The 24388-nt window shown below is 40.2% G+C and overlaps 1 protein-coding gene and 1 long non-coding RNA gene across 10 annotated transcripts in view; one reads left to right on the forward strand and one right to left on the reverse strand.

Moving 5' to 3' along the window:
• drp2 (dystrophin related protein 2) overlaps nt 1-24388 on the reverse strand; it is a 180991-nt gene that overhangs the window by 59484 nt on the left and 97119 nt on the right. For 3 of the 5 annotated variants that reach the window (XM_085243843.1, XM_085243866.1, XM_085243875.1), the window contains exon 3: nt 16666-16840. In XM_085243843.1, coding sequence (XP_085099969.1) covers nt 16666-16712 — 47 coding nt within the window. In that variant the 5' untranslated portion in view covers nt 16713-16840. Of the gene's footprint in view, nt 1-16665; nt 17193-21697; nt 21860-24388 lie in introns of those variants that run through there. The other 2 variants (XM_085243852.1, XM_085243860.1) reach the window with 2 other exon arrangements.
• The window catches only part of LOC146582527 (uncharacterized), a 30066-nt gene that overhangs the window by 1055 nt on the left and 4623 nt on the right, over nt 1-24388 (forward strand). For 3 of the 5 annotated variants that reach the window (XR_014888207.1, XR_014888210.1, XR_014888204.1), the window contains 3 exons: nt 16705-16872; nt 20121-20180; nt 20284-24379. This is a non-coding gene — a long non-coding RNA (uncharacterized LOC146582527). Of the gene's footprint in view, nt 1-16701; nt 16873-20120; nt 20181-20283; nt 24380-24388 lie in introns of all 5 variants that reach the window. The other 2 variants (XR_014888209.1, XR_014888205.1) reach the window with 1 other exon arrangement.

Here is a 24388-nt window from a genome sequence, read left to right on the forward strand (position 1 = left end):
AGACCTTTTCATTTCCTGGATTAGCGTCATGCGATGGATTCATAAGAGATAAAATATGCCACCCAACATTAGAGAGACTGATCTTTGTTGTGAATATGAATAAACAGATTCTTGCTACAGCAGCTGAGGTAACAATCAACATCCCCGTGTCCTTGAAAACGACACTGCATCATTATCAGCTCATCGCTGTGGTGGCTCTGGAGAAGAATGCCAATCACAATGTTCTGGGTGTAAATATAAGATTGCATTGCTCCTTGGTTAACCTTTCAGTGTAAGTCAGTGTTCTACCAGGTGAAATAATGTGTTACATGAAAATTAATGGTGTGTGTCAATATTTATTGAGATTTAGCATCGAAAGTAAATAATATGGTCAAACAAAACTCCAATTCCCTAATCGGTGAGAAAGATTACAGAGAGAAACATAGTGCTTGGTTTGATGATTAATTCATGCATAGGAGGATATGCTCAGTGTTTCTCCTGATTTAGAAGAGAGTAGCGTGCTAGCGTGTTGCCTCGGGGCCCAGAGAAGCTTTGAGCGCAGCCCCCTCATCTCATTCTTTCTCAATTGCAAAGACATTGCAAGAGAGCTGCCAATGTGATGAGCCCTGTTGATACAACCACTGCATTTTGTTCAATTATGTATAAAGAATTATTTTTTTTTCCCCAAATCTCCTTTTGGTTTTGAATTCTGCTTTATACTCAATTTGATTGTTTTTACCTTCATACAATAAAGGATTAACCTTCTTTTTGTTTTCAACCCACTCTGTCATAATTAAATGTTGCAGATAATCAGCACATTAGAAAGCTTTCCACCAACGAACCAAGTCGTCCTTTGGGTACTTTCAGTTTGCTGCCAAAAAAAGTGAGTCTTTGAATGTTTCAAATGGTAAATGGCCTGTATTTGTATGATAAGATAAGATAACTCTTTATTGTCATTGCACAGTCATACATAGTACAGTAGTACAATGAAATTGGAAAACTGTCCTACGTCGGCACTACATATAACACAACACGACACGATATGACACATCACAACACAACGTATAGCGCTTTTCTAGTCCCTAAGGACCCCAAAGCGCCGGTGCCTCACACACTGGTGATGGCAGCTACATTGTAGCCACAGCCACCCTGGGGCGCACTGACAGAGGCAAGGCTGCCGGACACTGGCGCCACCGGGCCCTCTGACCACCACCAGTAGGCAACGGGTGAAGTGTCTTGCCCAAGGACACAACGACCGAGACTGTCCAAGCCGGGGCTCGAACTGGCAACCTTCCGATTACAAGGCAAACTCCCAACTCTTGAGCCACTCCCATATATCTAACTACACAAAACCTTTGGCTGGTAAGTGGCTCAATCTGTCACATTAGCAAAATATAAATTTATGACCTGATCAAGAAAAATGAGAAGGATCACTAAAATGACCAATCAGAACTTATGGTTTGTCTTTTTTTTTTTTGCTTGTTTGTTTTTCCAATCTTCATGTCTTTGTGGAATGAAAAGCCAAAACACAACTATAAGAAATTAATGAAAAATTAAATGTTCAGATAAAAGACATTGCAACATTTGGATAAGTAATTCAAGAAGCAGCAATAAATGGCTGGGGCTCTTTCATATCATTAGTACAAAAATGGATTTGAACAGAACTCTAATGGTCTATTGCTAACATTTAAAATTTATTTTCCTCCTGTTGGAGCAGAAACTACTTTCTTGCTGTTCAACTACTTTTTGCCTCCAATTGCAGTCTCTAATTGTCTTTCCTCAGAAAAGTGCACATATTTTAAAAATAGTAGGCTATGTTTTTAGACTAAATCTTGTAGCATGTTTTGTTGCCGACATTTGCAATAAAATGCAACCTGTCTCAAATAGGTAAATGTACAGTGAGCATAGTTATGCCAGTGTGGGGTTTTTTAACATGTCATATTGTCTTTTTTTTTTTATATATCCTGGCAGAGTCAAAATTGTTAGCCCCTCCTGATGCTAATAGTCAATTCTATATTCTTTTTGCTAACAGTTATCTGCTGACTGCTGGAGGTTTTCTTTTAAAATCTTCACATAAGCTTCTTTCTTCATCCTTTGCGCTTTAATGAGATTCCCAGTTCTAGTTACACTGAAGCATCCCACAGCATAATACTCCCACCGCCATGTTTCACTGTTGAGACAGTCTTCTTTGGGTTATGTGCCTCTCCCTTCTTTCTTCAACCATAAGCAGCATCTCTGTGGCCAAAGAGCTTTAGTTTAGTCTCATCTGACTACAGAACTCACTTCCAGTATCCATAATCTTTCTCCATTGTCTGTTCTGCAAAAGTTTTTCTTGGTCTGTAACCTCACTATATATTACTGTGCACGATTCTAGTGATTGTCTTCTTTGAGACCACAGTTCCCAACTTGGCTAAGGCATCCATGAGTGTCTTGGCAGTTGTTCTGGGGTCTTTGGACACATCTCTCACTGGTTTTTCACTCCAGAGTCTTTGAAATCTTTTGCTTTCTTTCTCTGCCAGGCTTCTATGTTCTGTACTTTGTGACACTCTAAGAATTTCTTGATGACGTTTTCACTCCAGTTCTTGACACTTATAAATGCTGTGATAACTTTGTATATTCATCTCCTGCTTTGTGAGCATCAGCATTCATTTTCCTCAAGCCTAAACTGATGTATTTTCATATGAGGCCTGGTTCCGTGGGTTTGCAGTTTGTTTTTGGAAAGCAGCTATTATCCTCCACCTGTTGAGGTGGAGCTAGAGGTTGTCTCTCCTCTTGGGATCTCCTGCAAATCATCAGATGCAATTAACTGCCGTTAGTCTCATGTGCACTTACATGAGGACGCTGCTTATTTCCTGCTGCCTTGGATCACAATTCACTGTTTTCCAGAAGTGCTCCTAGATCACCTGCCTGCCCACGGTCAGCCTCTTCTTGGACCAAGGGTTCTTCTGGATCCTGCACTTGAGTCCTAAAAACCATAGCTTACTAAATCTGACAATTTTATTTTCAGCACAATGTTTTTTCAAGTGATGGCTCAAATCCTTGAAGTTTTTAGACTGTGCATAAATTGGAAGATAACCCTAAGTTTTATCTTGATTTTACTAGCTTTAAACTAAATGAAGTTAAAGTATACTTTTGGAGAGCAGTGGTTTCTGCTGAATAGGGGGTGAATAATATTAACGCTGTTAATTTTTGTTTTTTCTGGAAAAACAATGTTATTCTATGAAAATACAATGTACAATTTGTGCTTTTTTTAAAAAAAACAACAACAATTTTTGCATGTTTACAAATTATTTGTTGAAAACCTCTGTCACGGCTGAGCAGCTGATATATTTGCAGTGTGGACCCAAAAAGCAGACAAGGGAGAGATGGCAGTGAAGTTTAAACAAAAAGGGAGCCATTTATTTGGCTGTAAAAACATGAAAACAAAAGAAAAGCAAGGCAAACAGGAGCAAGAACTAAAACCTAAACTGGAAATAACTATGAACAACTATGACAGGAGAAACATGAACACAAACCTGAGCAGGTGCATGCGAGAAACTATGACGAGAAAACATGAACATGGACCTGAACATGAACAGAATCACGAGAGACCTGACGTGACGTAGAGGGAGAAAAACAGACGAACCGACAATGAACAAAGGGAGACAGATGACTTGAATACACAGGAGGGTAATGAGGGAAGTGAGAACACCTGGGGAAAACAGCTGACACAAATGAACCTGAACGCCACAGGGGAAGTACAACTAAACACACTGAACATGGAACATCAGACTCTTCACAATAAAACAGGAACAAGAAAAGGGACGTAGACAAGACAACATGAGCTTGACAAATAGAACATGCAACATGCAGACATGAAATACACGGGGAGACTCAAAAGACACAAGGAGACATAGAAGAAACATAACTGGACCAAAACTCGACTAAACGTAAACTAAAATAATAACAGAAGAACTTCACATGATTTCAATTTAACAATCAAAAATACAAAATAAACTCAGAATGCTGGATCACAGACCCAGCCCGCTGACAATGTCTTGCTGTGTTAAAAAACCCTTTGGGAAAATTTGGATAAAAACCTATTCCATATAGAGACACACTAGTTGTAATTTTATGTAAACAAATAAGAACTAGTGTGTCTCCATATATTTTATGAACTATATAGAGACACACATGTGCACATATCTCAGTGTAATCCATAGACCAAAATCTTTGGAGCTGGATTACCATACTGGCATAGAGCCTATTTTGAGCACAAAAATAAGTTTCTCACACTGCAAAGCATTTGAAAATCACAACAGTAGGTAATTTAAAGTTGTGACTGTCAATATCAATATGCTGTCATAAAAGTACACTGCTAACAGCATGTTCATGTTTACCAGCTTTTCCCAAGCTTCTCCCTCCTCTTTCCCTTTTTGATTTTGTGCTCTGTAGGGGTAGATCGTGTCATGCGTGATGCATTTAGAGACTCCTCCTGTGGCGGAGGAGTTTTACTGATTCCGAGCCTAAAGGATTTCTTCCAAGAGCAATCTTACTGATATTTGTGGGGAACAGACGTGACGAATGACATGAGCAGAGCACCTACTGAAGCCATTTTCCACAATTGGAAATACTGTATGCATTTGAATATATAAAAAATATAACAGCCATGGGGAACACATTCCTGTAACAAATTCCTCACAGCGGCATGAGTTAATAGAGGAAACTGTGCATGCTTCGAGCTCTGAGCGACAAAACAAACATTAATAAAAAAAGAAAAGAAACCAAAAATACTGACGCTGTTCCTTAGTAGCAATTCTCAACTTGAGGAATATTTAGACATATAAAGCAATCTATTTGGTTACTTCAACAGAGAAGATAGTTTTCTCTACTTTCTTTTCCTTCTTTACCTTTAAGAACAGAAACTAAACCATCTTAATCAGTGACTCACTGCTATAATTATCTACATTCAGAATGTCCTATATGAATCATGCACATTTCCACATCATAATTATAATACAGTATGTCAATATAGTCTCAGTGGGTTCTGCTAGATGCCTACAATATGTACAGTAGACAAAGATATGGTATTATAAATGTATCTTGCTATAATGCTTCGCATATTACAGAGAGCAATTTGACATTGCACTGGTATGTAAAGATGTGAATGAAAACCGGGCGGAATTTCAATGCAAATGCAAATGCACAGACATGGATATACAGACAAGGGTTGAGTGGGTACATATGAATACAAATAAGGTTGCTTTTTCCCCCCAGCAGATACCCAGGATGTATCATTAGCACAGCACAGAGTAGGGAAGGTGTAAAAGGTGTTAGGAGAAGCTGAGACACTTGAAAGAAATAAAAGACGACAAATAAGAAGCACGAGAGATCACTGCTGAAATGGTCATACAATCCCACTCCTCTTTAACACCTGAGTGTATATGTTCAGTGTCAAGACAAAAAGGAAAACCAGTGATATATTTTCCAGATTTATTCTGTGCATATTGGTGTGAGCCTGCAGAGCAGATGTTTTCCCCCAGAAACATTATTTCGTTTTACTGATTGTGGAAGTTAATGTGTTTATGTTCATTCATCCAGACATGGATCAGCATACTTATCACTATTTTATGCTTATGAGACTCTGCGGAATTTTTTTTTCTTCCTGTTTTTAATCTGTTAAATTTTAACAATAAGCCACATGGAGAGGTGCTGGGACTCCAGAGTGGATCCGTCCTTCGTTGGTTAGTTGCATTGCCTAAATATCACTACTTCCCCTTTCATTCAATATAGATAGCTTGTTGCGGAAGAGCAAGCAGAACAAGAAGCTGACAGAAGTGCGAAACTGTTAACATATTTTAGTAAAGTAGCAAATTATGGAACTTTCAATACTCAGAGATTTAACACTAGCATCCCCAGGCTTCTACCTTTCTACCTATAAAACCCGGAGAGCAGTCAAATGGTGGAAGTGGAAGCTAAATTGGCTAGTCATTCATATGTATATTAGGTCGTTACCTAGGAATTCTGGAGGGAGGGGAGTGGGGGTGAGTGATTGAGGGGGTGGGGGAGCTGCTAAAAGCTGTGAACTTCCTTTTGTGTTTCATCTTGATGCATTCTCAATCATCCAGGGAAATAAATCTCCAAAAGTCACCAACTTGGAGTGTTTCAGTTTGCCATCTTAGGGAGAAATCAACACACATGGGTGTATGTCCTTTGTTGCTGAGATTTATTGATAAAAACAGTACAAAAAACCAACCATTTGTACACATATTTACAAATGGCCTGCTGAGTGGTGCATGGAGCATGTTCATTGGTTCATGGACCTCCCTGAACTAATGGCATTTATTGCAATTGTCATCTTGCGGGGGGTTAACAGGGTTCCATCTCTAAATGACTGCTGGTCAGCAAACCTGGGAAACCCACAGATAATTGGAACTATGGCACGAAACCGCTTCCAAGACATCATGCAACACCTACGCTTTGATGACAAGTCCACCCGCAGTGATCGAGCAAAGACTGATAAGTTCGCTGCAATTTCCAGTGTGTGGGGATCATTTGTCACCAACTGCATCACGTGCTACAACCCTGGTCTACATATCACCGTTGATGAACAGCTTTTCCCATCAAAGACTCGGTGCTGTTTCCTGCAGTATATTGCAAGTAAACCGGACAAGTTTGGGATCAAGTTTTGGGTGGCCTGCGACCTAAAATCCAAGTACATTTGCAATGTCTTCCCATATCTTGGCAAGGACCCCAATCGTCCCACTGGGGAGAGACTTTCTGAAAATGTAGTAATGAGGCTGATGGAACCATTCCTAGACAAGGGCAGAAATGTTACCACGGACAATTTCTTCACATCGCTTTCACTTGCGCAAAAACTTCTTGGACGGAAAACCACCATCCTCGGCACAGTCAACAAGATTTGCAGGGAAAATCCTCAATCCACTAGACAGACAGATCGCAATGAATTCACCACTCAGGTATGTTGCAGGTCTTTTGTGGTTCTATGTTTATGTGTTTCATTGTGTGTAAAAGGGCTATGGAAATAACAATTTATCTTATTTCTTAGGTGTTTTCAACCTCTGCTGCCACGCTGACGGCGTATGCGGCCAAACGGAAGAAGACAGTCTATATTCTTAGCAGCATGCACAGCGTGGTTCAGACTGATAACACTACCAAAAGGAAGCCAAACACTGTCACCCTTTACAACAAAACAAAGTGTGGCGTGGATGTGATGGACCAGATGGTTCGGGAGTACACTGTCCGCAAAGGAACACGGCGCTGGCCAGTTGCCGTGAAAATGTTGAAATGTACTCACTCACTTTTTATCATTATTTGTAAATATGTGTACAAATGGTTGGTTTTTTGTACTGTTTTCATCAATAAATGTCAGCAACAAAGGACATACAAAGGACATGTGTTGATTTCTCCCTAAGATGGCAAACTGAAACACTCCACTCCCCCACCCCCTCAATCACTCACCCCCACTCCCCTCCCTCCAGAATTCCTAGGTAACGACCTAATATACATATGAATGACTCCAGCATTTGACTGACTGCTCTCCGGCTTTTAAAGGTAGAAACGCAAAATGATGACTCCGCGGGGGTCTAAGGTAGAAAACCAAAATGACTGCTCTCCGGGGGTCTAATTAAACAACTACATTATCTGCTTTAGAAACATTCTAAGAGTAGGACTGAAGAGGGGGTAGTCATCAGCCATTCATCACACTGCCTCGCTAAAGCACTGTGCAGTCAGTGTATTGCTGGTGTCTCTGCTGAATCAAACTAATAACGTTTGGGAAGCTGCAGAGCCATATCAGAAAAGCTGGTATGACATAGCCACTTAAATAAACACCTCCTTCAGCAAATAATAATAATCATTACAACCATTTTTACTAATATTGTCCTGCTGCAGGGACACTAGAAGAATTTGTGTTTGTGTTGTTACCTTTCGTAATGAGAAACTGTGTTTATTAATGTTTTGTTTGTTTTTCAGTGTTTTAGGAAGGTAGATAAAAAAGTAGGTCTTCTTTAAAAGTGCCCAATATGTGGAACATTACAACTGTCATAAAAACTCACTGGCTACTTCATTAGGTACACCTATTCAACTATTTGTAGACAAATATCTTTAGCCAATCACATGGCAGGAACAATATATTTTGTGACGAAGACATGGTATCTGCTAAAGTTCAGCATCAGGATGGGAAAGAAAGGTTATATACGTGACTTTGGCATGGCATGGTTGTACACAGACTGGTTGGTATGAGTACTTCAGAAACTACTAATTTACCATCTCAAATTGGTTTCTTGAACATGACAGTGACTTCACTGTACTCAACTGGCCTCTACTAATTTCTATATTTCCATATTTCTAAAGAGTGTAGAAGATACCTGCTCTGTCACTTGCCTCTCTTTGCAGTTTCCAGACCTTTTAAATGAAGATAAAGAGTCAAAACTGGTATGAACTTTTAAAGCAAATACTTTTACTATTATACTTTTATACATCAAAGCAGTACGTTAGACAACTAAATTTTAAACTAAACAGCGCACTTGCAAGGATAGCTCATGGTTTCTAGTTGTTACAGTAAAGCAACACCTTTATTTTTTTTTTCCTGGTATTACTGAGTCCTAATTCATCACAGTACTCAATGCAGTCTAAGATGACAAAAGAAAGAAAAATTAGATCATACAGTGAAACTTACTCAACTAACAGCTTTTTATTTATCACTAAGCAAGGTAATGACAAACTAAATGAATGCATGCTGTATATTCATTTTTTTAATCCTTTAGAAGCTAAAATATGAGGTAATTAGTTGTTTTAAACAAATGATTGTGCACAACAACAAAGCTTAAACTAGATCCATAAGGAAGAAGAAAAGACACTACAGAGAGGTGATATGATTTAAAATACAAGCCACACTTGTTATGTTTTGGTGACACCTAGAATCAACTGCCTTTCTCATTGTTCTTACAGTGGACAAGATCAAGTATTTGGTAAGTTGAATGTTACAGAAAGAGTGACAGCACCCACAATAAGTGTGGTCAGTGACAGTAAAACGTGTATCCAACATTTAAAATGATTCTCATATGCATCTGCTCATGTTTAGTTATACTTGAATTTTTAAAGTAAATGTTTAAATGGACCTGTTCCTATATAGCACTTTTCTACTCTATTCAAGCATTCAAAGCGCTTTATACAACATTTCTCATTCATCCATTCATATACAACCATTTTTTCTATGCCTAAGTGCTTTCTATCTAACATTCACACTCCGATGAGCTCATTTGACAGCAGCTTGGGGTTCAGTATCTTACCCAAGGATACTTTGACATGCAGACTGCAGAAACCGGGGATTGAACCACCAACCTTCCAATTAGTAGATATCCACAGACACCCAAAAGATCATGCAGATGAAAACGCTCCCTTCACTGGTAAATTAAAATATAGCTCTGCAGTTGAGTGTCAAATATCTAGATTTCCACTGCTTACATGGGAAGTCCCCAAAAAAGCTTGCAGTCATTATATTACAGTGGATGGGATTTATCAGGTGATATGAATAACTGACAATACATTTGTTACAAGCAAACTTTGGGAAAGATGTGACCAAAACTTTACTGTTTTGTGGAATTTAAGAGTGAATAGACGTATGTCATATTATTGCTTTGACTACATCATAATTTATTTCTTCCCTCCTCTAAAAAGCCAAACTCTTATTTCTGATATTAATAATTTCTTCCATTTGCACTCCAGTAGGAAACAGTAACTACTTTATAAGAACCTAAATTCTTAGCTATATTTATAATTTGTATCCAACTGCTATAATTACAACAATTTTTTTTTTTTTTTTTTTGGTGTAATAGAAAAATCTTTAGCTCGCTGATCCACATTTGACCCCAAAGCAGCTCTTACTATGGGAGAATGAATGCAACCAGGGCTAATGTAAAAATAAATAAATACACATCCAAATCCCTCATTGTCTTCTAACTCCCAAAGACGGTGTTTCTCCCAATTTGTGGATTTGATTTGCTTCATATAAACCATTCAGCTTACCTCTGTACAGGGTGAGCACAAAGCCTCATTATTTTTACAGCTAGTCAAACACTGCAGCGGTCCAAAATGTCCAACATTGTCTCTAATCTGCACAAAGCACTTCTGATTTGTTCTGCATCAAATGACTGGTGAGAAGATATAGTTCCGTGCTCTACTCACTCTTGCTTAATTTGAAGCTGTTTACAGCTTGGGATTAATGTTTGTACACACACACACACACACACACACACACACACACACACCTACACACACACACACACACACACACTATGTGGTAACTTGCCATATTATTCATGGGGATCCCATTTCCCCAATGATTTGTTTTATCATTAAAGTGTATCAAAGTTTGTTTTTTCAGCCTTGCCACCAGATACGCTTTGAGCAGCATGATATGCGTGACATCAATGGGAGTCTCTCAAGGAACGAGAGGGAAGGAGTGTGTTAGGACTCTTTAAATTATTATAGAATTGATTTAGTAATTGACTAAGACACGGAAAAGGCTTACAAATAGTAAAATTAAAACCCCTGAAATCTGGGCCACATTTACAGCAGTTAGCCTCGTGGCTTAAACCTCATCCATCAGTATTACAAGGACATAGTGAGTCTGAGCAAATATATACAAAGCACTTTAGAAGAATGCAGCCTTTTCTTGAAATAAACTCCTAGATCTCAATATGATTCTCAGGCAGCAGTAAAAACAAAATCCACTCCTTCGAGTGACTAAATGATTGATGGCTAAAATTCCCAAAAGAGTGCCACATACATCAGGCCCTGTCACTAGCAACTACAGAAGAATAGGTTTTCACCCAGCCTTGAACAATTTAATTATCATTAACATGTAATTGGAGCTAAATAAGCCCTGCGGGGATCATACTGTAGCTTTTCCTGTGGGTGATGTAGGAAAAGTGGGGCACAAATAACCAAAGGCAGACCGTCTCTAGAATTGCTAGTAAGCATAGGATGATGTGGAGGTGGAGGATAGTACAAGAAAAAATATAGCACCAGCAGAACAAGGTGAGATCTGCAAGAGGAAAATGTACAAAAATTCAAAGTAAATGGAAATAAAAGATATCTTGAATTAGGAGGACACTGGTAGACGTGATAGATGTGAATAGAGATAGAGGTGTTGTCATAATAACAAAGATGAAGACAAAAACAGACTCAGAGGTCTCCCTTTGCCCTCAGACAGACGCTGAGCGTAGGTGGTTGGCTCTCTGCAGTTATCTGAGCCATGCGGCAAATAAATTCATAGCATGCCACTGAGCTACCCACACGAACCCCTGTGGGCATTCCCTGCAGTGAATAACAGTGGGCATGTCCCTACGTGCCACAGCCTGAACCTTAACAATGCTTGTTATTGTTATCAATATGGTTAACACTAATCAACTAAACTATGGCAGAAAGTCTGTTTGGAGGAAGCAAAGTCATACCTGCAAGTGAACTGTGATGATTCAGCAACAGCCTATTTTTGTCTGACTACAACAGTATGCAAAAATAGGATGCGGTAGCTCCAGCCTCACTGGAAAAACGCCATGATTGAAACTGTCCTCCCACACTAAAATGACCAACTAGTTTGTTCACGAAAACAGGTGTTATTTAATTGTTATTACACTTTTCAGTTGAACTCAATAGAGAGGGCGTAGTAAAAGTAAAAACTCCCTCCTACCAGGAAGAAACAGTAACCAGGCTCAGGGAGGCGCAGTCATCTGCCACAACTAGAATGAGGTGAGGGCAGGAAAACAAGACAAAAGACACATTGTGGAAGAGAGCCAGAGACTAATAAGAACTTAAGATTTAATGCAGAGTGGTGTATAAACACAGAGAGTGAAAAAAGGTGAGTGAAGAAAGAACACTCAGTCCATTATGGGAAGCCTCCAGCAGCCTGTGTCTATTGCAGTGCAACTAAGGGAGGGTCCAGGGTCACCTGATCCGGCCCTAACTATATGCTATATCAAAAAGGAACACTTTAAGCCTTTAATGTTAAAAGTAGAGAGGGTGTCTGTCTCCCAAATCCAAACTGGGAGCTGGTTCTACAGAAGGGGTTATGTGGTATAGTTAAGATGCTTCTAGAAGCCATGTTAAATAATTCTATTTAAACCAGTGACCTTTGCACAAACTCTAAGATTTTAGGTAAAATAAATCACACAAACATAAAATGGGCAGAACATTTAAATGTTAAGCTTCCTTTGTTTTCCAAAACTGTTAAATCCATGAATCTTTTTCACTCTTTACAAAAATCTTGATAAGGGAAAAAGGCTGATGTGCCACCTAATGACATTTAAATTGATAAATGCCACGGCTGAGGAGATTCTTAGTGCCATGTCACATTACACATTATTTTGTTCCTGTTCTGAAAGAATCATTAGAAATTGTCACTGTTCATGGCTAAGATTGTTAAGCCCGTTGTCTTTTCTCATAAGGTCAGCAGTTCAACATCCAATCCTGATTTAACCAGCAATTCAGTTTCTTTGACTCTCCAACTTCTCCAACCCTAATCCGATAATCGAGTGGATTTCAGGTCTAAATTTATCCAAACAATTAGTGAAAACATACGTGAACAGCAAGGGCTGTGAGATGAAACTCAAACCTAATCAAAAGTTGGGTGTTGTTTTGTTCCACCTCTATTTCAACAGCCTTTTAAGGTAAACTGTGTACACTCTATTAAATGGAAACACTCCACTCAATGGTAGGAACAAAAACTAATAAGACTGTTTACTTGGAGGACTTGTTGCCTTGGTCAGATTGCCAGCAATCTTGCAGTGGGGCAGATGAGTAAGACTAAGAGGTTTTAAATAGACAAAAAGCAATCATTCAAAGTATACAGCTATTCTAGCAACCCATTTTATCGTCTGTAAATAGTCTGAATCAAACATGGATGTCTGAACCAGGTTTAATGGGACTGAATAGAACTGCACTCACTAACAGCTATAAACAGGATAGTGGCATAGAGTAAAAGCCAAAAGCCAGTCAGATTCATCCTCTGAGAACCCTGATAAAGTATAAGATATAAGGAGAGTCAGTCAATTACACACATGCCCATTATTACCATTTCTTTCAAAGTGCTGTAGAAGCACCATCACAAACAGACATAATAGCTTCAGAAACACACACGGATTAGTTGGATTAATTTTCACTTTGAAATGGATCGTTCAACTACAAAGACAGATGGAATGTGACAGCTGCACAAGCCTAGCATTTTTTCTCTCTCACAGTTTTAAAAGATGCTTCATTCAGCGATATCATGGCTCAATAAAGGCAAAATAAGCCCCCTTTTCTCGATTTTTCAAATTTATTAAAGGCATCCAGTCGAATGGACACAACTGAGAAATGAAAAAGGAATCAAAGGTAATTCTCTGATTGTCCACTGAATAAATTACAAAAGAGCTAAAAGAACAACTGATCCCTTTATAAACCAGTCTGAGAAAAATAGCATAAATTCACTGAAACCTCCTACACTCTCATACTGTATTTTCTTATATAATAGTTACAGATGGCTGAATAGTCTCACCAATATGGTTGGAGTAATAAATGTCTCTTTTATATATGTATTCATAATCAGTTAGCAGTGATTATGATAGACACAGTGCAATACAATGCTGTGGTCCACTTGTTTGGGGCTATTATCTCAGTGCTGCATAAGACATTAAACCACAACTTGATATAAGCAATAAAAACAGCATGTCTACATATTTTGCCAAAGGCATCAAAGTGCTATTTTGTAGTCAATAGCACATGCTACACAGCTGGTGAGGGTGAGTGTGAGTGGAGTGGCTCATGGTGTAATGATTTTGCCAATTTTCTATGTAAGACGCCAAAAAAGTGATCAAACCCCTAACCTTCTGTTATCAGCACTGAGTCCAATTAGCTGAGCGACACTGTGTCATGCTGATAAATTCACAGTGCCACTGCCGTCTGTTAGAGAATGCATTTTGTTACACTGTTTACTCCTTATCTTAATTTGTTTAATTCTCTGAGCATACAGGGCAATCAGCAAATTTTGAAAAGCTGCTTTTCCCCATCTACTCAGGAGTTTGGGGCATCGCTGTAAGGGTGTCTGTGTTGGTCAGGTGTTGACTTTGATCTAACAGAAATATCTCAAAATGTATTAAATGGTTTGACGAGAATGAACTGAAGTCATCTACTGTCAATCAAGTAGCTCTACCATCACTTCAAATACCTGGATAGCAATGCCATTTTCAATTTCTATAAGCAGCGAATTTACTTTCCTGTGTCACAAAGTTTAGGGACTCAAACACAGAAGAAAAGGTTAGTTAATGCACACAAATCCAAATATGAAAACCTAGAAGGAGCTGCAAAGGAAAGCAAAACAGAAAACTAGGAGCACCGGAGATGCACATAGGCAAGCAAAAAGGATGGACTGAAAAGAACACGAGGAGAGCAGCTGGACGAAACTGAACACAGAACTAAACAGGCAATGCTAATGCGAGTGAGGGAGACAACGGAGGGAAAACAGACAAAGAAAGAAAGACAAGGAAAAGAACATACCCGAAAGGAAAAGCAATAAAAAGAAGCAGTAACAACAAAGGCAAAGTGAAGCACAACAGATCCAGTGATTCACAAGAAATAACCTCCCTTCCAAGGAAAAGGTTGTAACCTCAAGCTGTTATCAACAAGTTGGCCAACGCAGATGCTGCGTGTGAAATATAAAAATAGAATAATATGTGTACTGGCAGTATCATCTTTAGAGACATCGGCATCTTAGAAATCATGGGTGAAAAAAAAGAGTTGTCTACCACCCTCAAAGTTTTAAAAAGACGTATTTTAATCAAAATCATAATCATTTCATAATCCTTACCACACAGTGAGTGGAAATGATTCAAGCTGAAACCTGATCTGTGATGAGATTCAAATCCCAGCATCCTGTTCAAAAGCCAGCTGTGTTTGTACAAACGCAGTCTCACGTAATACAGACTCTGTCGTTCCTTTTAACTGGAAATGCGCCTATATGGCATTTTAGGCATGTTTAAATGTATTTTCTCCAATGGAAGGAAGGAAAGGCCAGTATGCTTACTTTGGAAAACCTGTTAACCTTCCACCTGCTTACCTCAACTGCAAAGGCGCACATTTGTCACTGAGAGCACTTAGCTCAAAGCACTACAGTGCTTAATTACAACCTCACTGAGCTGTTAGCCAGACTTCAGAAAATAATACTGCAGTACAACAGGGAAAGTTTCAATTAGTTCAGTCTAGGTACAGTATACTATAAAGGATAATGCAGGAGACTTTAAACAAAAGAAGGAAGCTCTCGTGACTTTATTAGAACAAAGCCTCAACCACCTGTCAATCAGTGCCAGACAGGCCATTATAAAGCCAGTTGTCTGCTCTTGTCCAGCCGCTGGCACTGAACGCAGTCAGGCGTTTCATCTGGACAGCACTCACCCTCAAGGTTAGACAGCTCTTCGGCAAAGCTCTTCCTCATTCATTCATTCTTTCCCTCTTGCCACTCCCCTTTTCCTACATAGCATCTCTCTCGTGTGAAGATTTAATACCCGTTCTCTATCTCTCTCCTCCTCCCCGCATCGACGTCGTCCTGTATTCCTCTCTTCCTCTCTCAGCCTGATGAAGTCAGAGTGTTGCTCGGATATAAACAGCCACTGCAGGCCATCCATAGTGATCTCATTACACAGGACTGCAGGGGAAACTGTCCTACCCAATTTAACAACTATCCTTCCTTAACCTCCTCCTCCCCCTTCTTAGATACATCAGGGTCAAGTAAGCAATTAAGGGGCCAATTGTCTAAACAGGATGCCAGTTGAATGGAAGATATAAAAATCATACAGCAAGCCCGGACAGCATTAACCTATATTATATGAATAATTAATAAGCTGACTGGAAAGAGACGTGAAATGTGTTATTGTGTGACAGCACATTATCAGACAATGCTTTTAATTACCTGAACACAGTGAATAGCAACATGAAGAATCATTAGGTGGAAAATGGGAAACAAGCAAAGAACAGTGTAAATGGATATCACATTAGCTCCGGTGCTACTGTGTGATGGGCTGCATGTGAACTTGTTGTTTTCCCCACAGGGATATAACCACAAAATGACAACAGCCATAAATAAGGGTGCGACTTTAAAACTCTGGGTTATTATTAATAGATGCTGCACAAACAAATTCTATGTATAGATGTTGTAAAGCCAAAAGCCACTCCAACATTACATTATTACTTCAGTGTGCATCTCTAAAGTGCTTATAAAGAGGACAGGAATAAGCTTTGCCTTTTTCGTTCTTTCCATCAGTGCTTCAACTGGCTTTAGAAACATTAAGTTAAACTGAGTGAATCTCAGCATGCCAAGATGTGTTTGGACTGTGATGATGGTGAAACAGTTCCATAAAAAAAAAGCTGATTGGATGCAGCTTACAATCATCTGCGCCTTGAAAAAAGCATGTTTATATCTTTTGAGAAAAACTAGCAGATACAGAAGGGCAATCAGCAATTTTGTTACCATAGAGCTGAGAATGTCAACTGCGAGCAATCAAGACGGGTTCATTTCACCCAAAAAGTCTGCAGTCAGCCTCTGTTCCCAGGTACATACGGCATGCTTCTTTGAGACAATCATCCATACAGATGGTTCCAGGCTTTTCCAAATGGCTTTGACCTCTGTGAAAACCAGCGTGAGTGCTAACTTACCGGATATTGTGCGATTTGCGTTTGATCTCATTCCAGCAGAGGTTCATTTCTCCTGTTTGATTCGGGCCACCCCCTCTCAGTCTCCTACACTCAGTGCCCTCCTCCTGCCCCTCACCGTCCACTGTGGACTGGCATGGCACACAGTGGCATCCCGGCCACGAAGGCCGCCCCGCAGCTAAAAACACACACACAGCAGGACACACACAGGTGAGTATTACAGTTTGGACAAATTTGAATTGATTGCTGATAGATGGTGTTCTGCTCTTATATTTAAAACCATTGAGGTAAAAAAAAAAAAAACCCAAAAAAACTAAACCCTAAACTTTTGTTGTGACATAACACTAGTTGAGAAAGAAACAAAAGATAAAAGATTCGGTGCTACAGTGATGGCTTTCCAATGCGTTAAATTCTTTCTTCACAATATTAAACTGATATGTTTTGGAGTCTGACAAGCCTGGATCTGTTTCACAAACATGAAAGCCATATATACAGACACAGCAACCTATAAAAACATGTTTTTAAAGCTATAAACCCAATTCCCAACCATTTTTTGACGGTCTTAAAAAATAAAATCTATCGGAATAAAATCACAGAGTTTTGTCACTTCTAAGACAAGACACATTAATTCTTAACATGAAAGTGAATAATGAATCCAAGACAAAAAATGTCGACTGTTGAGAGCAGATTTGTCAAACTATCTGCCAAGCAGCAATTGCATGCTATTCAATCACGACCACATAAAGTCTAGAACTTATAGGGCGCATCATCGTTAAAAGCAGTAAGGACTATGTACCCATTAATAAACAGTATCCCAAAATGCGAAGCACGACACACACAAAAGCATGGTCAACAAATCGGGGCCATATGCAATAACCCTGTCCGGTCTGTGAGACAGAAAACCTGATTCATGAGACACCAGCAGTTTTATCCCATTATTCCAATCCATTAAACTCAGGAAACAAACGTAGACAAAAAGCCTCTTTTTCACAGACTTTTAGAGTGAGGGGGTATTCAAGGCTAGATATGAAGAGGTGCAATCCTCTTGATGGAGCTAGGGGGAAAAATATCAAGGAGTTAGTCCACACACACAAGCACACACGGCCTATCATACGGACAAATACACACACACACAGAGTAATAAGTGGCATTCGGAGCAGGACAAGCTTTTCCAGGTTCGCAGGTCATGATAAATCTCATGTTCGGTCACTGGGCTGTCTGAGGCTTCCTGTCTCTTGTGTTCATTTCACAACCTTTACCTTTGCAGCAGCTGGGCATCTGAGCTTACACCCTCAGCCTTTATAACACACACAGAAATACACGCTCACACACCATGACCGGCAGCGTCCCCTGTGTTGGTCAGAAGGCTCTTATCAGATTGTTTTGAAACTGGTTGATCATATCTCTCCCACAGAAGAACCCAACCTTTAACACTCACTGGAGCAGTCAGCCATCCATCTAAAGCAGCAAAGGGACAAAATACTGTACTCAGTACTCACACAAATATGCACCTATCAAAATAAGTCTTAAACCACTAAAGGTTCAGTGGTCGACTCAAGCAGATTAAGCTATCACCATGTCTACTTTTGAAACTAGCTGGGACTGTAAAGACTGTAAAAACAACACATAAAAGACTTCAGACGACACAGGTGATTCTTGGTCTGCATGCTGGCCTGCCAGGTCCAATCTTTGGTCTTGTATTCATTTATTTATATTGAGCTTTAGTTCTTGTGTTTGACATATTAAAAAAAAAAGATCATTTATTGTTATTTTTAATAACTGAATCATTTGTTTTTTTGTTTTTACTGTTGGCTTGTTTCATTTTCCCTTTTGGGGGGATTTTGTCAAAGTTTGTAAGACAAGACATTTGAAACTGATAATGGAGTTGGTAATTCCATTATTTTCTGATATTTTATGGATGATTCATGAAATTTCAAAGGTTATTCATCTCACTTTATAGGAAAAAAGTCAATGCATGCTTTTATTCTAAATATAAGTGTACAAAGTAGAGACAAAGTAATCAAGAAATTAAGCTCAGAACCTCCCGTGATGTTGACGATAAAATTGGTCTATTCGAAAGCTTGGAAAGAAGGATTGCTGTGTCAATACAAAGTTTTTCTGGGTGATCACCTTTATCCTGTGATGAGACATCTCTATCCTGATGGGAATGGTCTCTTTGAGCATCCCCAGGTCTCAAGTGGTCTCTGAATGGTCTGATGAGTGTGAAAATGGTGTGAATCATATGCTAAGGCCTTCACAGTCACCAACTCTCAACACAGCAGAACACCTGTGACAAATGCTCTCTTACACTACCATCAAAACATCAAATTAGGGAATTTATTTTGAAAGAATGGTGTTTCATCCCTCTACTACATTACAGAGACTCAGAGAATCAATAAATCTGTCCCATGTCATATATTCACTGCACGATGACCCTTTTCTAAAGATTATTCTGCAGAGATGCAAGTGAGAACACAAAAGTCCAATCCAGTCGTCTCTAACATTAACCTGCCAGCTCCAGAGTACGAGGTCGATGTAATGTTTGATTGCATCGGTGTCAGAAAAACCAAGGTTATAGTCTTGGTGAATTCCCAGCTTGTGAGTGGCTGTCTCCTGTCTCCTGCCTCCTGCACACTTTAGCCAGGCTACTCCCTCGCCCAAACCTTTCTATGTGAGAAAGGATAACCTCAGACAGTGTTGTGAAATTATTCTCCTGCTCTTTTGTGTGAAAGCAGGTTATGTTTAAACAGCTTATATTAAATAGTTGTCCTCATTCAAGGACAACTGTTTAAGATTTATAATCGTTATTAATATTCAAAAGAATTAAGATATTTAAAAAGAAAAAAACTATTTGTTAGTCCTTATCGTTGCTTCCTTTCGAGTGTCTACCCATTCCTCTCTGCTGCAGCGGCTGCAGTCTAAGCAGAGATACCCAGACCTCTTTCTCCCCGGCCACTTCTGGGGGGACACTGGGGTGTTCCCAAACTAGCCCATAGAAGTAATCTCTCCTTTAGTACTGGGTCTGCTCTGGGGCCTCCTTCTAGGTAGACATACACAAAACACCTCACCAGGAGGCGCCCAGAAGGCCTAGCTAAATGCCTAATCTACCTCAGCTAGGCTCGAGGGAAAACACCTGGTGACTGGAGCTTGGCACATGGGGCCCGGCCAGGCGCAATTTGAAAGAGAAACATGGGGCTCCATGTGCCCTTAGGACCAGTGCCTTGTGGTTTAGGTGGCGGTCAGCGGTGGAGTTGCATCCCGGGTTGCAGAGCATTTCTCTTTCAAGCTTAATTGAGCCCAGTATGAACCAGGAAGGAACTTTTGCTGCACTTTCAACATTTCAGTGAATGACTCCCCGGTGAGACGGAAGAATAGACTTGCTTTCAGCCCACTCATCTCCTTTCTTTATCCTTACACTCCTCTGCCTGCATATTTATTCTCCTTTCTATCCTCTGCAGATATACTCTTCTCTCTACCTTTCCAGTCTGTTCGGCAGGCCATCCAACTTCAGATTGGCTGTAGGTTTTTTTTCCTATTTCATATGAATCATAATAACCATCTCATCCTCACTACCGTCTCCTGTTATCTCTCCACTTCCTTCCCTTCCTTTTCTTTCCTCAGACAGCTCCCGTTAGTGTAGGTGAAACTTGTGTGAATCAGCACTACCCGGCACATCTCTCCCACTCCCTCCTGGCTCAGTGTCTCTTTCCCTTTGCTGGTAATCAGGGGTCACGTGTGACTTTGCATATAGTGTTTGCACTGCAAAGACCCCACTAGGATCTCCAGCGCACCTTTTAAAAATAAGAACACATAATAAAGCCTTTCTATTCTACAGACAGATTTGATTCACTTCACTTCACCATTTGTGAATAAAAATGAATGCAAATGAGTAAACAGAAGACACACGTTGCAGAAGAGAAACATGGTTGTTTGTTTGCCTTGGAAAGCTGAATTGTCAAAATGTGAAATGGAGTTGAACAATGACGGCCATCAACCACGCCACTGCAGACATCAAGGGAATACCCCAAGGGTGAAAGATAGCTCTGAGAGAGGTTTGGTTCAGGAGTGAGGCACAAACTGAGTGACAGACGGGGACCTCAGTTCTCTCTTCTGCAGCCTTTTCTCATGCAGCTGCCAGGATCATATAAAGACACAAGGTCATGCATCATTGCACCTGGAATATTCTATTTACAAAATGTATTACATATTATTTTTAAGCAAGTTTATCGTTTTTTTTCTGCAGCAAATTAAATTATAAATGACAACAAAAGATAAGTGATGTCTACATAAGTCATTTAATGCAAATATCTATGTTATTTCAGTCTCATAGGCACACATTTGCATTAGGCAGGCATGTATCAGCCCACAGTGCAAGACATTAGGTGGTTCTGTCTCTCGCTTTAAACTTCAAAAACATGAGTCAAGCTTTAAACATGCATTATTTATGGCCTTGATTGGATGTGGCGTTGCTCAGTCAAGCATATGTACTGCATGTTTTCCTAAGATGCTGAAAAACCAGCTGAGATTTCACTGACATGCCACAAAGTGACACAAACAATATTCGTCTTGCTGCTATGGCTACAACACTCATCTCTCTCTTTTTTCGTTTCATGACCGTTTCCAACAGCAATCACATCTCAACACTTTAAAAACTGCCCCAATTATGTTAACAGTACAGACAGCATATCTGCCTTTTGTTCTTTTCCCTGACCACTCAAGCCGAGCCAACCTGTAATAACATTTTCCAGACAATATGTGAATGCAAAATCAAAGGAGCTGAAGATGATAAAAGATAGCACACAAAGCTTTGCTGGATTTCACAAAGCAAAGGAGAAAAGACAGTTCAACTGTGCAGATAAAGCTTGAGAGGATCAAAGCCACTGTGCTGCTACACCAAGTCTACATGTTGATATTAATCTGAAGGAATCAAGACTTAGTTCAGATATGCCAGAGAAGCAATAAGATAACAAGGATTTACTTTCATTACTGGAGCTTTGCCAATTAATACAGTTCTTTAACAATGTGCAGCGCCTACCTGAATAATATGACTTCCTGCGTGGTTCTAAATGAAGGCTCAGATTCACGTTGTTAAACCCGCCACCACGGGTAACCGAGCATTGACATTATTTACCCAGTCTGTTGGTTGGCATGGCAGAGAGTGCAGAGATAAGTTTGGGATGCAGATGAAAGAAAGATCCAGGAAGAGAACTGGAGGTAGGAAAACAAGGAGAGAGGCACAGGCATGGGGAGAGATGTGTGAACTAATAAGCAGAAACTTTGGTCCTGGTCAAAGACGTCTCTGTCCTTGCACATTCCTTCTTACACCTACATAGCCCCCACTGCTCACCACCAACAGGAAGAAAAGGCCATCTGCCTGATGTCCTTCGACCCACACACACTCTGATCACTGCACAAAAACATGCACTAGTAGTTAGGGGAACAGTTTGTAGTCAGAGAAAAATTTAAATAAAATTCCAACAGCCGAGACTTGCATTTCTTAGTTTGTAATAAAGATCAAGGGTCAAAGGAACTAAAACAGGGACTTTTGTGGCACAACGAAAAGGAAAAATACAAGAAGAAATATTAGCACATACAGAGAATGAAGATGAAGAGCAAGTAAAGGTAAATATTTCATAAAACTTTTTCATAAATTTTTAATTCTGAAGCTTTTGATGTTGCTTTTCTTTGTTTGGATCCTTAGCCAAGGTAGTGCCGTGGCTTCGGAGCAAGCAACATCTCAACAACTAGGCTGAGAGTCGTGAAATGTTTGCTCGCCAGCATAATAACTTTTTTTTTCAAGTTTCAATTAAGCATTAATGTTGGTTTGCTGTTAATAGTTTATGTTTTGCATAATAGGCCTAGACAAATATTGCATAGATTGCCATATAGTGTGGTCATGTTTCTCTCAAAATGAATTTTGTTCACACTGATGACCTGACTTTTCATTTAGCACATCATCAAGTCACTCTCGTACCATTAACATGGTTTATGACGTAACATCAGCCAAACTAACAACAGCCTAATTTTACTATCAGCCTCTGCTGTAATTTAAATTTACTGCATATGAGAAAATGTTAGACATTAAACATAAATATGTCACAATCTAAAAATCAGCATTTTAGCATGCAAGCAATTAGCTCAAAGCACCAGTAAGTTTGAGTGCAGCCTCGCAGAGCTACTAGCAGAGCTGTAGACCAGGACTGTCAAAGGTATGGAAATGGGTCGGCCAAATGGTCAAAGCTTTGTATTGTGTGTAAGGTGGTAAATCCGAGAAGCTACAGTATGCAAATGCGCTTCATTGATTCACAGCAGTAGCATTTCTTTGATATTAGAATGACTAAATCCATAAAACTGATGCACGTTGAAACTGGACTTATTTTCCAGGCTGTTTTGTAAAAGGCTGAACACACTAAAACAAGTCTGACACCCCTGCAATAGAATATAAGTCTACGCTTGGGGAGTGTGATTGTGTGTACAGCGTCTCTTTATGTCTGTCTCCACGTTGGTTGAGTGTGGAGTGAGTGCATATGAGAGCATGAGGGTGGGAATGGATGTTTGTGTCTGTGTGTGCCTGTATGTCTGTGTCTATATGTCAGGTTGGGTATCAGACGCCACCTCTCTGGGGACACCTCAGGCCCTCCAAGGTTTGGAGGCCTATCTCCACCCACCACCACTTCCCCTGCCGGTGGCGGACTCCCTCAGGTGTCGGTGTGTTGGTGGTTCTTTGTGTCTGGGGGTGGGCGTCCGGGTACACACCGGCTCACTCCTTGGCGGCCGCTTGTCGGGGCCTGGGGCCTGGGGCTCGCTCGGGCCCCTTTGGAGGTGGGGTGCCCCCGGCCTCTCGGCCTGGGGCTCGGTCACTCAGGCGCAGCTGGGGGCCGGCGGAGCTCACGGGCGCGTCACTGCAACTCCCCCTGACTTCTGCTCCGCGGCTGCTGGGCGAGCCCTCATCTGGGACTCTCCTCAGCTCTTACTGGAACAGTGGCGCGGCTGCCCCTCTGTTGGTCTTCCATGGTCTCTTGTGTTCTGGGGGCCTCTGGATGTCTGGAGTTTTGATCTCCTCCATACCCGCTTCACACCCTGGAGGACGGGGCTGTGGCCCCCCCACACTCCCTAGCAGATCATTACATGGAGAAACCTTTGGAATGCAAGCATGCTGATCCACACAGGTATGCACACATGGGTATTCACAGACACGGACTAAAGCTTTCTTGGCTGCTGCCTCAAAGCACACTGTGCGCTGTCTATCTTGCGTGCTGCACAATATCGTTTATTATTTAGTAAATATTGATATCTATGACTAGCTAGTTTATTGTGATGGTGCTTTGTTTTCTCTATTATTATGTTGCTCTTTGTTGTTTGCTGTCTCCTCTGTTTGTTTTTTTTGTTTGTTTGTTTTTTTTTCTCCATACAGGTGACCCAGGAGTTCTTTTTTTTTTTTCTCTCTCTTCCCCCCCCTTCTCACCGTCTCTTCTCCCCTTTGGTTTTCTTTCTTTCTCTCCCCCTCTTTCTCTCATTCATTCCCCCTGTCCTATTTATTTAAAAAAAAAAAAAAATGACAAAGGATGAACTGAAGCTCTGCCATCACGTAATGTCGCATACTGCTGTTTCTGATGTCATTTAAGAAAAAAAAAAAAAAAAAAAAAAATAGAATATAAGTCTTGCTGAACATTGCTGTCACCAGTTTACTTCATTAATTTAACATGGAAGTCTCAAGGTATTTTAT

Source organism: Mchenga conophoros, linkage group LG2 (genome assembly GCF_057382185.1).
Source record: "Mchenga conophoros isolate Kocher_MC1m ecotype Shallow Benthic linkage group LG2, M_conophoros_male_GT1.1, whole genome shotgun sequence".
Lineage (NCBI taxonomy): Eukaryota > Metazoa > Chordata > Actinopteri > Cichliformes > Cichlidae > Mchenga > Mchenga conophoros.